The 12,935-nt window shown below is 41.2% G+C and overlaps 1 protein-coding gene across 1 annotated transcript in view; it reads right to left on the reverse strand.

The window, feature by feature from the left end:
• LOC141805722 (chondroitin sulfate proteoglycan 4-like) overlaps positions 1–5,751 on the reverse strand; it is a 33,549-nt gene extending 27,798 nt beyond the window's left edge. Inside the window, exons 1-2 of the mRNA XM_074690905.1 lie at positions 5,688–5,751; positions 371–534 (exon numbers count right to left, since the gene is read on the reverse strand). Coding sequence (XP_074547006.1) covers positions 371–534; positions 5,688–5,751 — 228 coding nt within the window. The remainder of the gene's footprint in view (positions 1–370; positions 535–5,687) is intronic.
• Between the last annotated feature and the right edge of the window lie 7,184 nt (positions 5,752–12,935).

Genomic DNA, 12,935 nt, shown 5'->3' on the forward strand with positions numbered 1-12,935 from the left:
TTGCCAGAAGCTCCTCTCGCCCTGTACTTAAAATTTTCATTATACCATTACTGTCTTCTTCCTTAGCCTGGGTCATGAAGCAACTTGTTCTGAAATGAAACCAGTGCCAGTGGGCTCTTTTTACATTTAGTGAGTAATCCGACACCAAGACTCCTCTGGCTCGGCTGATAGTAAATGCCAACACATATGAGGTAGAATGGCCTGAGGGGAAAATACTTTCTTCTTCACTGAGGTGTCTTATGACAGACCCTGTGAATAAGTTTTGCTTTAACTTAAAATGAACTCTTTCCCTTGCTTGTTGCCTTCTAACCATGGAAGAGAAGTGTGCTCTGACAGGTGGGCCATTATCCCTGCAGGTGCTTCTGAATACCTGCAGGCGTCCAGCTGTAAGCTCCAGCAGCAAGAAGTCCCTTCGTCCAGCTGCAAGAAACAGCAGTCCCGTCTGACTGAGGGTTCGAAAACGAACATGGAGCACTGTCTGAACAGAGGCCTCTACTGACTGCAAGTGAATGTAGCCATCACCAAAGAATGAAACTGCAAAAATGACAAAGGAGACAGATGAGAAGTTAAGATCTGCAACAACAAACCAGGAGAGTGTGAGGGTGCTTTTGGCCTCAAAATGCGACCAGGCGGTTTCAGAGGTGTGGAGAGTAAAAGCAAGGTGAAAACTTTTGGTTTTCATTCAAAGCAGGTTTAGCATTTCAAAATGGTTTGATAGTGCAGTCGGGGTAAGAAGTTTACATACAGTGCATGTTCCTACACTAAATCTAATGCTAAGTTCAAGGTACAGACTTGAACCATGAATAAACTAGCATCAAGGAAGCCATAGGATTAATGCTTTTGTGAAATAAAAAGGAAGGGCAAAAATTACTCATAATTTGAGATTTATATTTCTTTGCAGAACACTGTTTTTAAGTGGGTAATAAATTTACATACACCTTTGCTTTCAAGGCTTAGTACTTGGTAGCATTTTCATTAACTTTCACAATTTCGGCAAGTTGCTTTGGATAGCCATCAATCAGTTTCTCATGGTAATCCTTTGGAATTTTTGACCACTCCTGGCAGACTTGGTACAACCCGGTCAGATTTGTTGGTCTTCTCCTATGGACTTGTTACTTCAGTTCACTCCCCATATTCTCAATCGGATTGAGGTCAGAGCTTTGTGAAGGCACTTTCCACTTTCCAGAACTTTCGCCTTGTTCAGCTGAAACCATTTAGAAACTAATTTTGCTGTATGTTTTGGATCACTGTCCTGTTAAAAGATCAAATTTCGACCAGGCTGCAGAGATTTGGCTGACTTTTTGAGGTTTCCTTGCAATATTTCCAAGTATTCCTCACTTCTCATGATTCCACTGATCTTCTGGAGTTCACCAGTTCCTGACACTGCAAAGCAACCCCCATAACATGAGACTTCCTCAACCATGCTTGACCATCGGGATGGTATTGTTAGGGTTAAAGGCTTCACCCTTTTGCCGTAAAATGTATTGCTGGTCATTATGCCCAAACAGTTCAATTTTTGTCTCCTTCGATCACATGATGCTCTTCTAGAGGGCTTTATCCTTATCCTGGTGCTCTTTTGCAAACTTCAGCTGAGCTTTTCTGTGTCTTTCTGCAAGTAATGGCTTCTTTCTGGCCCATGTTGATGGAGAACTCTCTTGACAGTGAACACTGAGACATTTGTTCCTGAGGCAGCCACTTCAGTGCAGATGGCTTTCATGGTGGTCTTATGGTTGATTTTCTCCTTTCTAACCCAAAGCTTTTCATTTCTGGGTGTTAATTTCCGTTTCCTTCCAGATCGTGGCATTAAGGCTGTTCTCCCAAGGTGCTTGATGCCCTTGGTACAGCAAGCTGCCTTGAAATGGTCCCAAGAGGCAAGCCCGACTTGTGCAAGGCATCAATTCGCTCCCTGATGTCATGGCTGTATTCTTTTGACTTTCCCATTGCAAGTCTTGAGTTGAGATGAAGTGTATGTAAAGTCAAGCTGCTTTTATACCCCATAATTTCTACACCTCATCTTTTACACAACATGAATGAACACAGGAGTAAAGGGATGATTCTATGAATGATTGCATAAGCTGATTTCAACTAACTTATTATTAAATAGGCCAGACAAGTTGGTGTTTGTAAACTTATGGACCACAAGAATCTGGGGAAATGAACTAAATATCTATCTGAAACTTCTGATCTGCCCCATTGGCAGAATAAGGAAGACACTTTTATTGAATAGCCACATGTATTTCTTCATTCAAATTGGGTTAAAGCTGTTTTGAATAGTTTCTGCTTGAGTGTATGTAAACTTCTGACCATGACTGTATATTGTGAACACTTATTAGGAACTTACAATTGAATGCATTAAATAGGTAATCTGACAAAAGCCCACTATTATCACAAAGGAAAAACAAACATTTAGTGTGCAGAGGCCTCTTTCCTGCAGGCTAAAGCCACTGAGTTTATCAATGTGGTCACTTTGTCTGCTCTGCACTTTACAGCAGCTATCCAAATTCAATTAATGCCACTTAATGCATTCTCTGGAAGGTCATCCACCAATGTTCTAATGCTGATTAGCCTGCTCTGTTGACCCAAGTTAGCTCATTTGGATTGTCAGAATACCTACAAAAAAAAAAAAAAAAAAAATCTCCTGAGTGGCACAGCCTCTAGTTGTGTGAGGGAATGGGCCTGGTGTTTACAAGATTCTGCTGTTTTTATTTGCATGTGTGTGAAAGGGTGTGTCATGTTGTGTAAGAGCACTGTGAGTGGTCGGTGAACTAGAAAAGCACTGAATGATAAAGGTCCATTAATCATTTCCCTGATCAACAGCTGAAAAGTCATTAAACCTCTATAACCTAACTAAGCTGTAGGGAAACACACGTCAGTGGCTGGATGACCACTGATGTCAGAATCAGGATGCTCATGGGGATGGAGTCCAAAACTGTCAGGATCCATTATGTAGGTCTTCAGTTCAGGGGACAGATAGCTCTGCTTGGACTCATGTGTGAACCAGTTTACCAAATGTCTGTCTGTAGCCATGACCTGAGGGTAGCAATACGTTTGGATAAAAATGCAACAAGCACTCCAACTAGCCTCAAATTTTCCTGTCACATTTTTAACATGTCATCATACAGGTGAACAATAAAAAACCGGTCTTGCATTCTCATTCTAGGGTTAAATAATGGGGTGGCCGCACACAGTCCATCTTTGAAAAATAAAGGGGAAACAGAATGGTAGTCTAGATTTAATTGATTAGACCCTAACACAGTGCTTTTAGAGCACTCTGACAAACAAATTGTCAATTTGTGGAAACCTTAACACAGCAAATACAGGTCAAAAAGCTGATGTGTGTTAATGTACGTGAGTGAATGGCAGACAGACAGTGAGAAGTGAGTTTCTCTTTTTAAACAAAGTACAGGTCAAAAGAAGACATCTTGCCTCTCTTCCTGAGTTGCCTAAACACATGCATTGATCAGCACATAGGGAAGAGGCACAAGCCAAGACAATTTATTCCAACATGACTTACAAAAGCTTCTGTGTAGATTGCACTTAGTTCATTGTGTGATTAAATGAGAGGAAATAATCTATTTCCACACATCAAACAGAAAAGCAACAAAGTCAGACTCTTGCCTCTAAATTATAATACTTAGTGTTTCATTGTGTTAAAGATTAAAGTAATAGGTTTTCAATGCAACTAGATTCTATGGCTACTTAATCTGTTTAACCATTTCTCAATTTAACACCAGGGTAACACTCTTTTAAAACCTGAGTCAAACACGGTTGTATCAACTATTGCAACTCTCGCCTGGCAGGCCTCCCTGCATGTAGGGCTGCAGCTATCGAATGTTTTAGTATTTGAGTATTCTACTGAAAATCCCATCGATTAATCGAGTAATCGGATAAAATACATTTTTGTTTAAAGAGCAGTTGTTTTTCAAATGAAAATTTTTCTCTTTAAGAAAAATAATTTTCTGATACAGCATGTCAATAAGAGCACTTGCTTTGGTAGCTCCAAAATTTGTAAACACACTTTGACACATTTTTTGTGCCTTGTACATCTCATCAAATGTTGCGAACCCAAATGGCACCCATTTAGAATGACACATTAGTCTCCAAACTCCAGAAAAGAAGCTAGATTTGTTGCTAGTTGCTATTTTGTATAAGAGTTAGCTTGAGGGGTCTGAAAACTCTCTTAATATGACCTTAGCTCTATTTGAAATACCACTCTTTGATCTTTTAAAAAATTAAACGATTCCTCGAGGCGGAGAAAATTACTCGAGTATTTTTTGTAATCGAGTACCTCCAATCATTCGAGGAATCGTTTCAGCTCTACCTGCATGTATACTTAAACCTCTGCAGATTACCCAGAATGCAGCTGCACACCTGGTCTTTAACAGCCCAAAACAGTACCTCACCCCACTGTTAATCTCTCTTCACTGGCTTCCAGTAGCAGCTCAAACCAAATTCAAAGCTCTTCTTCTGGCTTACAAAACATTGACAAGAACGGCTCCTGCCTACCTGGGATCCCTCATCCAGGTCTACACTCCTTCTTGCCCACTACGCTCTGCTTGTGAAAGACGCCTGGTGCTCCCAGCCCAGTGTGGCTCCAAATCTCTAGCCCGACTCTTCTCCTCTGTTGTTCCCAAATGGTGGAATGAATTACCTAACTCTATATAATCCACAGAGTCCCTTTCTACTTTAAGAGATGTCTGAAGACTCATCTGTTCAGGAAACACTTAGGCCCTTTATCTGACCCTTCTCCTGATTGTAGTTAGTTGGCTAGATTATTCACATCATAAAATAAAATGGAAAAAAAAAATTACAACATATTAAAATTAAATTCTGTTTCTTTCTCTTTTTTTTAAACTCAGAAATCTGCTGTTTTGTTTCATTTTGGAACTTTGACATCTCATTCTCCTCTCATGCATGTGATGGTGTCACTCTGGCTATGAAAGTTTCTACCTGCAAAACTATAAAGGCAATTTACAATGCCATCACCATGTGTTTTAGGCAGCGTGACAGCACGGCACAGTGAGAGGTGAGTTAGTCGGCAGGCCAACCCAACGTGCAACTTATAAAGCCCATAAGTCCTCCGTCAGTAAAAATCCTGTGTGCGTCCATCCATCTCTAATCTGCCTCTATGATAACATCGGACACTGGATTATAAGTAATCTTCCCATGGATGCAGACACAGCTTGAATGTGTTCAGAGGTCTCAGGTGCTTTGTCATTAGAGGCTGTTAAGAAAGATACGCAACTGTTTATGCTGAAAGCAGCAATCTTTGTAGGAAAAAGCTGACATATACACAGCAGATATTTGATTGTCATTTGGGATCAAAGCTAAGTTGTCCTCTTTGAACAAACTGTATTTGCAAACTCTCCACAAATATATGAAATACATTTTTTTCATCTAAGAATTAAATCTGATCAATCACACACAGAATGGCAACTCATTTAAAAAGGATGGGACCACCGTTCAAAATGCAATACGACTCTTTGTGTGTTATTTTTGATTGTTAGAGGTATGTTTTTTTAAGTTTCCACAAACTCCTAGTATATATGTGTTTTTGCATGCAAAGTGAAAACTGTTCACATCACTAATTTAAATCACTAAAACAAATCAATCATGTATAATGTAGCACTGTGGTCAATTCTGACTATCATCAAAGAGAAGAGTGTTTCGTTCCCCCCTTCCCTTACCTCCACAAACTTTTCCTGTGGAAATCAGCAGGAGCAGAAGCAGATCCGTTACAAATCTCTCCATTGTTGTGAACACCTTGAAACCTGACTTGCATCTAGTCATGAGAAACATCTGGTAGCTTGGTTGTGATGCCCATTGTCTTCACCGCTCACTACAAGCTGCAGTTTACAGCCTTTACTTTGCTTTGCTTTGCTGGCTTGGACCTGCAGCTTTAGAGTCTGTACCTGTGCATGTGAACACAACACAGAGGGGCAGCTCCACCCTCAGGCCCTCCTACTTTCTTTTTTTTTAATGCTTTGTACCAAGTATGGACACTAGAGGGCTGTGTGTCAACACTTAAACAAAAAGACATTTACTCAATAGACAACAGAGAGCAGACTGTTTATTTTTTATGTGTGGTCAGAATAAGGCCAGACCTCCAGGTTACTCAGAGTAGGGAAGAGAAACACTTCCTTAAGGCAAGTTCCAACCCATGAATAGTGTAACTTCTTTTTTTACCTTTGAGTTTTAGATTGACTTTTCTTCAGATTCCCCCTGTTACTAAACAACAAAATACTTACAGCACAACACAACACAGCACAAGAAATTCTTGCTGATTAGACCATATCATACTTTAGTTTAGTTTAGACAACTTTATTTATCCCAATAGACACTTCTGATTTTGCAGTCCACCTAGGCTACACATACATCTACAAACAGCAAAAAGAGACAACAATGAACAGAATATAAACAAATGAAGAGTCAGTAAATGACAGAGAGCACATGGATACACAGCAGCCTTCAACAGGCCCTTTCTGTAGCTAGTGTCAAGCAGATTACATTACACGTCCACAATAAATGGCAGGTCAAAGAGAACATGGAGATACCCAAACAGTGCTTTTAAAGATCCCATCTAGTTACAACAACGAAAAAAAAGAAAAAAAAATATCAGCATCAGTTATCAAAAATCATAGTCACTGGTACATCTAAAAATAATTGGTTATGTACCAAATTGTCACCAAATCTTCCTCTTGGATTAAATTATTTTTAGCTTTGCTGAAATCCATTAATTTTCGAATAACAACAATATCAATATCAGTCCTACTTCCACAGTGTCTGTGGTGTCCTTTTCAGATAGTGCTGGTTGAATGTGGCCCTGACATCAACATTAAATAAAAAATAAATAAATAAAACTTACGGTGGCCAGTAGGTGTCAGCAGATTTGCAAAAGCAACAATACAGATGTAAACACCACAACACAATGAAAGTACAGCCACAACAGAAGTTAAGAGGACAGTTATCCTAACAGACACAGAAAAGTGTGAAAGTAAGTAAATTATTGTTTTGTTTTGTTTTTACCTTCAGCTGTGATAATTATAGCTCTAATGCTAACATTATGATATGGCTAATTCGTAAAGCTTAATATAAGATGACGCATTAACAGTAAATAAAGAATTAAGGTGACATCGCTGCAAAACTATATTTATCATAGATGAAGCTAAAAAAATTAAAATCATCTACTTCTTACTTACTTTCACAATTTTTATGTGTCCCCTGTGATAACAAACCTCTTTTAACTTTTGTTGTGGCTGTACATCCTTTGTGTTGTGGCTTTTCACATTTCATGTTTTTGCTCTTGTGTTTGTGTTGTAACTTTTGCAAATCATCTGACGCCAACAGGCCTCCGTACAAATTCCTGACTTTGCTTGATATATACTAATGATCTGTTAATTGACAGAAATCTGTAATTTTGAACATTTCTTCCTGTTTTTGATCTAGGACATTATCATCCTTTTAAAACATACAAGGACAAAAATCAGCTTTTCGTCAGCTGTGCTGCTTAAGGAGGTTTGTAGCATGGGATACATCTTCCCCATTATATACTGTATTCTCACAAAAACGTTTCAGCGTAAAAGATTCTTGGTTAAGATGGTGAGTAACTAACCTCCACAAATGTAAGCAGAGCAGCACTTAATGGTGAAGCAGAGGGGGGGTGGGGAGTGTCCAGGGTACAGAAGAACCAGCAGGACAAACTTGCTGTTCTGTGTCCTGTGTCCCACCCACTCTCTACCATACATCCTCCTGCTCCATACCATCACACACACACACACACACACACACACACACACACACACACACACACACACACACACACACACACACACACACACACACACACACACACACACACACACACACACACACACACACACACACAGTGAATTGTAGTTGCAGCCCAAAAGAGAGTTAACTCCTTTAAATCGTTAAAACAAATCACACAAAGGCTTTTATTAAGCTGCTGATTCAAGCTCTGCTCGGCTGGCACAGGAGAGGAGTGCTGGGTATAGGTTCAGTTCCCAGGATGCTGAATAATAAACCCTGTAGCCTGCTGCCTTAAAGAAAAAGGTCACACTCTAAATGGGTCACAGTTCAGCCAGTGAGGGGTCCTTTCATGACGAGAGTGCTGGTGTGTTTTAATGAGCCTGGATCCCACACTGTGAGGATTACTCTCCTGTCTTTTGAGCTGGAAAAGTCTTTTAAATGTTTCTTTAACTCCCAGGTTAAAGAAGATGACGACTGAATGTTTATATTGTGTACACGTACAGGGAATCCTCCTCTGAATCCTCCACTCTGATTCTTCACACTCCACTCACACACTCTCGCAATAAAGCAGGACATTACTGAAACTTTTTCACATAAGGTCTGAGACTTCACTCAAAACTCCATCCTGCATTTTCCATAGGTGTGGGGACTGACCCCCACAGGGGCAGCTGACATGGATTAATCTTTGATCAGTGGTTATAGAATTAATATCAAATAAGCTCCTGGTGTGTGTGGCCTCTCTGGCACCTTGATTAGAACAAGTTCCATGGTGAATATTGGCTGGAGACATTGTTCCCCACTCAGGGAACCTGTTGTACAGATATAACCTTAATTTCCCTATTGTGTTGTGTCTCTCCATCCTACATATTCCATATGGACAGGAACTCTGTAAGACAGTGTTTCCCAAACCTTTTTTTCAGGTGACTCACTTGTTTGGAGGAACAAGCCACAGCAACCCAATCCAAAATATGTCCAATCTGTAAATCAATTGACAGGGTAACTGTGCAAAGATAAAAAAGTTTTTTTTAATTTTTATCTCATATCCAAAGTTTTATGTATATTTTTAAAATATATTTTTATTTATCATTATTTAATTTTACTTTATTATTTTTTATTTATCTTTTTTATCTTTTGGGGCAGCGGTAGCTCAGTCTGTAGGGACTTGCTTTAGAGATCAGAGGGTCGCAGGTTCAAGCCCAGGCGCGGACCTAGATTGGAATTGGGCTGATAGCTGGGGAGGTGTTGGCTTACATTCCTGAGCACTGTCAGGTGCCCTTGAGCAAGGCACCAAGACCTCCAACTGCTCAGGTGCACGCTGAAGGTGCAGCACCATCACTCTGACCTCTAATCAGTGCATGTTTCTGTGCAGAGGTGCTGTTTGTGCATGTGAACATAGCATGTTCAGAGTGTAAAAACAGAATTTTCGCCAAGGGGATTAATAGAGTATTTCTTCTATCTTCTTTAATCATGTTTCTGCATCATCTTACATCTTTTGTACCAGCTAACACGACTAACATGATTGACAAATGCGTTACAACTTTGTTAGGCTTACACTCTGAAAATACTTACATTTTTTACAGTGACAGGTTAGCCTGCTTGCTTTTCAGAATTGTATCCCAGTCATGTGATATTCAGGACAAGAAAATTAAGATTCCATGTTCATCCAGAACAAAGGTAACAGCGTCCGTCCATGCCTCTTTTTCAGTGTGACAACACTGCACAGCTGTAACAAGCTGTAACAGCCCTGTTTCTGCAGCTGGTGCCCGTCCAAGATTCAGCAATGCCTTTGGACTTTCAAACTCAAAGAGGTTTTGAATCTGACTTCATATCTTTCTTTTTGAAACTAATTATCAAAGTTATCAATGGGTCAGCTCTTTCATTTGTGTGATAGTGACACAGTGACAGTGTTTTCCTCTGAGTGCTGTAAAACAGTAGGAAACATACGGTGGTTTGGCTTTGGTTGTTTGAGTAGTGCCAGCTCATGGCTTCAGACTTTTGAAAAACAGTTAAATGTTTCCAGTTACAGTAAACTATGTGGCGATGACCCTTCACAATGAAAACATAACCAGATATGACAGTGTGAGGAGCCAATCATCAGTAAACAAATCGGCAAGAGGTGACTTCTTCTGGTTAAGAAAAGCATGAATTCCATGTAAACATTTTGAAAACTAATTTGGCGACCCATAAAAAATCTCTGGTGACCCACCTTTGGGTCAGGACCCAGACTTTGGGAATGACTGTCAGACACACTACCAGGAACCAAGCAGACCTGCTTCTTCTGCAGATGCCCTGAATGGCAGTCAAAGTTGAATGAGACGTCAGCACCACCAAAGTGCTCACTCGTGCACTGAAACCAACTATGTACACACCCAGACATAGGTGCCAAGACGCCACCAAGGCTCAGCTGGCCCTGTCCAACACTAAGGCTGGTTCTTCTAGGTGAAAGGTCGCCTAGCCTACCAGCTTGCAAGGCTGAAGCAGGACATCACTCCAAGACCAGGTCCTTGCTCTTAAGAGTCATGGTCCCAGCATTATGGCGTGTCAGGCATGTCCTACTGCACTAGACCCAGCACATGTCCAGAAAATGGGGTGCTCACTGTGTGTGTTTGAGCGTGTGTGTGTTTTGTGTGCGTGTTGGTAATGGCATGCTAAAAGCAAACCCTGTAGAGTGAACGGCCCCTGAAGTTGTTGGTAGTTGTCTTAGATCAGCACCAGAGTAGAATGAAGAGTGGTTTACAGGGGGTGGAACAGGAAGCACCAGTGGATGTGAGGAAGAGATGTGGGATTGGGACTGATTTAACTCAGCAGCAGCTAAAACAACAAAAACATCGTACACAGCTGGGTGGATGTGTCTACAGGTTCCTGCTCTTTTCACTCTGTTAATGGTGCTTTGCTGCCTGTTTCTCTGAACTTGTAAAAAAAAGAAGTAAACAGAAAGCTAAAGCAAAGAACTTGAAGAACAATCATCTTTACCTCCACATGACTGTATCCTACATCCCTCTTGTTCACGTTAGCACACTTCTCCTCCACTATCATACAAAAGGAGGAGAATAAAAGTGAAATTATCAATCTATGTTGCTGACATGAATGAGTCATCATGTTTTTGATACTTTCATATAAAGTTAATATTAGATTGTTCAAAACTCTGTGTGGGCTGTGTGGTAAAAAACCTTTGGCTGATCCTCCAGCCCATTTTGTAGAAACAAGATAATTGAGAGACACATTCATTGTCTATTTATAAACTGGTTGCATAAGTGGAGATAGCCAGAGAATGAAAGGTAAAGCTGTGAGGACAAGCCAGAGCCTCAGAGACAGTGAGACTACAAGAAGATGGTTCTGCTTTACTCAGTGTTAGCATGTAGCTTAGAGTAGGACTGTGTTTTTGACAACAACCACATCAAGAAAAGCTCAAAGCTCAAGGACTTTGATCCCACAGTGTGGCAGGAGAGCGCATGCTCACTTGCGCATGTGTGTGTGTGTGTGTGTGTGTGTGTGTGTGTGTGTGTGTGTGTGTGTGTGTGTGTGTGCCTTGCCCAGAGGCACCTCTGACATGAGGAGTTTTTCAGTTATTTGATATTTCTGTCTGTCTTTAGACTTGCAATGTGAAGCTGGGAACAGCTGTTACCTTAGCCTGGGGACACCTCAGAGTCTTTGTGTGTGCGTGTGCGTGTGTGTGTGTGTGTGTGTGTGTGTGTGTGTGTGTGTGTGTGTGTGTGTGTGTGTGTGTGAGTAGTAACTACTGCTGTCAATATAGTTATAAGCCGTATGACTTTGTGTAAACTGGTCTGGGTAATGTGTCTGCTTTGGGCGATCAGAGTTGCTTACCAACAAACACTGAGGAGTGGGAAAGTTTATCAACAGCACTGCCCCCAAAACATCAAAAGACGCATTTCCACTAAGCAGTCTGGTTCGGTTCGGTACGGTTTGGCTCGGTTTGGTACAGTTAAGGCTGATCCCATTTGTGTTTCCACAGCAAACTGTGCCCTCTAGTGGTAAGTGGTGTGGAAGCCAGATGCTTTGTTTCAGAGAGGTCTGTGTGCCGCCAGGAGAAATACAGCTGCTGTCGCACGGTTAGTGACGATTCTTTCGACCAATCAATGGTCTGCTGTGTTGTAGCTCCACCTTCTGAGAGCCGATCGGTTCAGTCTGGCACCCGTACGAAAGGGTCCCAAAAAGTGGGACGGCTCATCTTGTTTTTTGGGGGGATCCGTCCTGGGATAAGTCAGTGGAAACGCCTCAATATGTGCACCGTAGCGAGACTAACCAAACCAGTCTGCTTGGTGGAAACGCGGCTTAAGTGTAGAGTATGTGTTCACGAATGTCTCGTTGCTGTATCCCTATCCTGAACAGCAGAGGTTGGCCTTCCAAGCTCAAGAGACAGTTTTGGGCTTCGCATCATAACATTTTGGGTTGTTGTTACATTTTAAACTCTAACAAACCTTCAGAAGCAACCTGGTGTCCTGGTGCTGGGTCCAACTTCTAAGACTGCTCACTGGCATCTTTTTTTAAGAACAGATTATTTACAACTGAGATTCACTGTGGCAGGCCCTTTGGTTTCCTCCTCCTGACGTATGCGGTGCAGATTTTAAAAGGCAACAAGAGACATAGCCTTTCCCAGAGAGCTAACATCAGCGCTGGCTACTAGCTGTATCTCATGGAGTTTTAAGCAGGTCCACAGTACAGGATCATTTTTCTCTCCCCATTATGATCAACACCAGCAAAGACCTGATTGTCTGATGTTTGCAAATGACGTGGTGTCTGATTTCCCTGTGGTGCAGGGTGTGCTCAGAGTGATTTTATCTGGTCCAAGCTGCTCAGAAGTCCTCTAATTGAAAGATCATAGATAATGAACATGTTAAGTATTAGTGACAACAAATCCTGTAGTGTGTGGGGCTCTTTGAGAGGAGCCGAGCAGGTACAGAGTGTAATGTAACATGGACCAGAGCAAAGCCAATCAAGACGATGGCTGACTCAGCTGACTGACCGAAGAGGGAGTAAAAAATCTATCAGTAATACTTGTGACGACTTCTCTCTCCTCCAACTCACACTGTTTTTCTTACAGCCCGCCCGTATCCCCACTGTCTCAACAACTTTTTCCATAATCTGTTTTCTTTTTTGTGCGCTTTTCAATTTGAGAGGTCAGAAACAACCATCATTTCCTCACC

Source organism: Halichoeres trimaculatus, unplaced genomic scaffold, assembly GCF_033239565.1.
Source record: "Halichoeres trimaculatus isolate MK-OKI-2021-1 unplaced genomic scaffold, fHalTri1.1 fHalTri1_scaffold_16, whole genome shotgun sequence".
Taxonomy (NCBI): domain Eukaryota; kingdom Metazoa; phylum Chordata; class Actinopteri; order Labriformes; family Labridae; genus Halichoeres; species Halichoeres trimaculatus.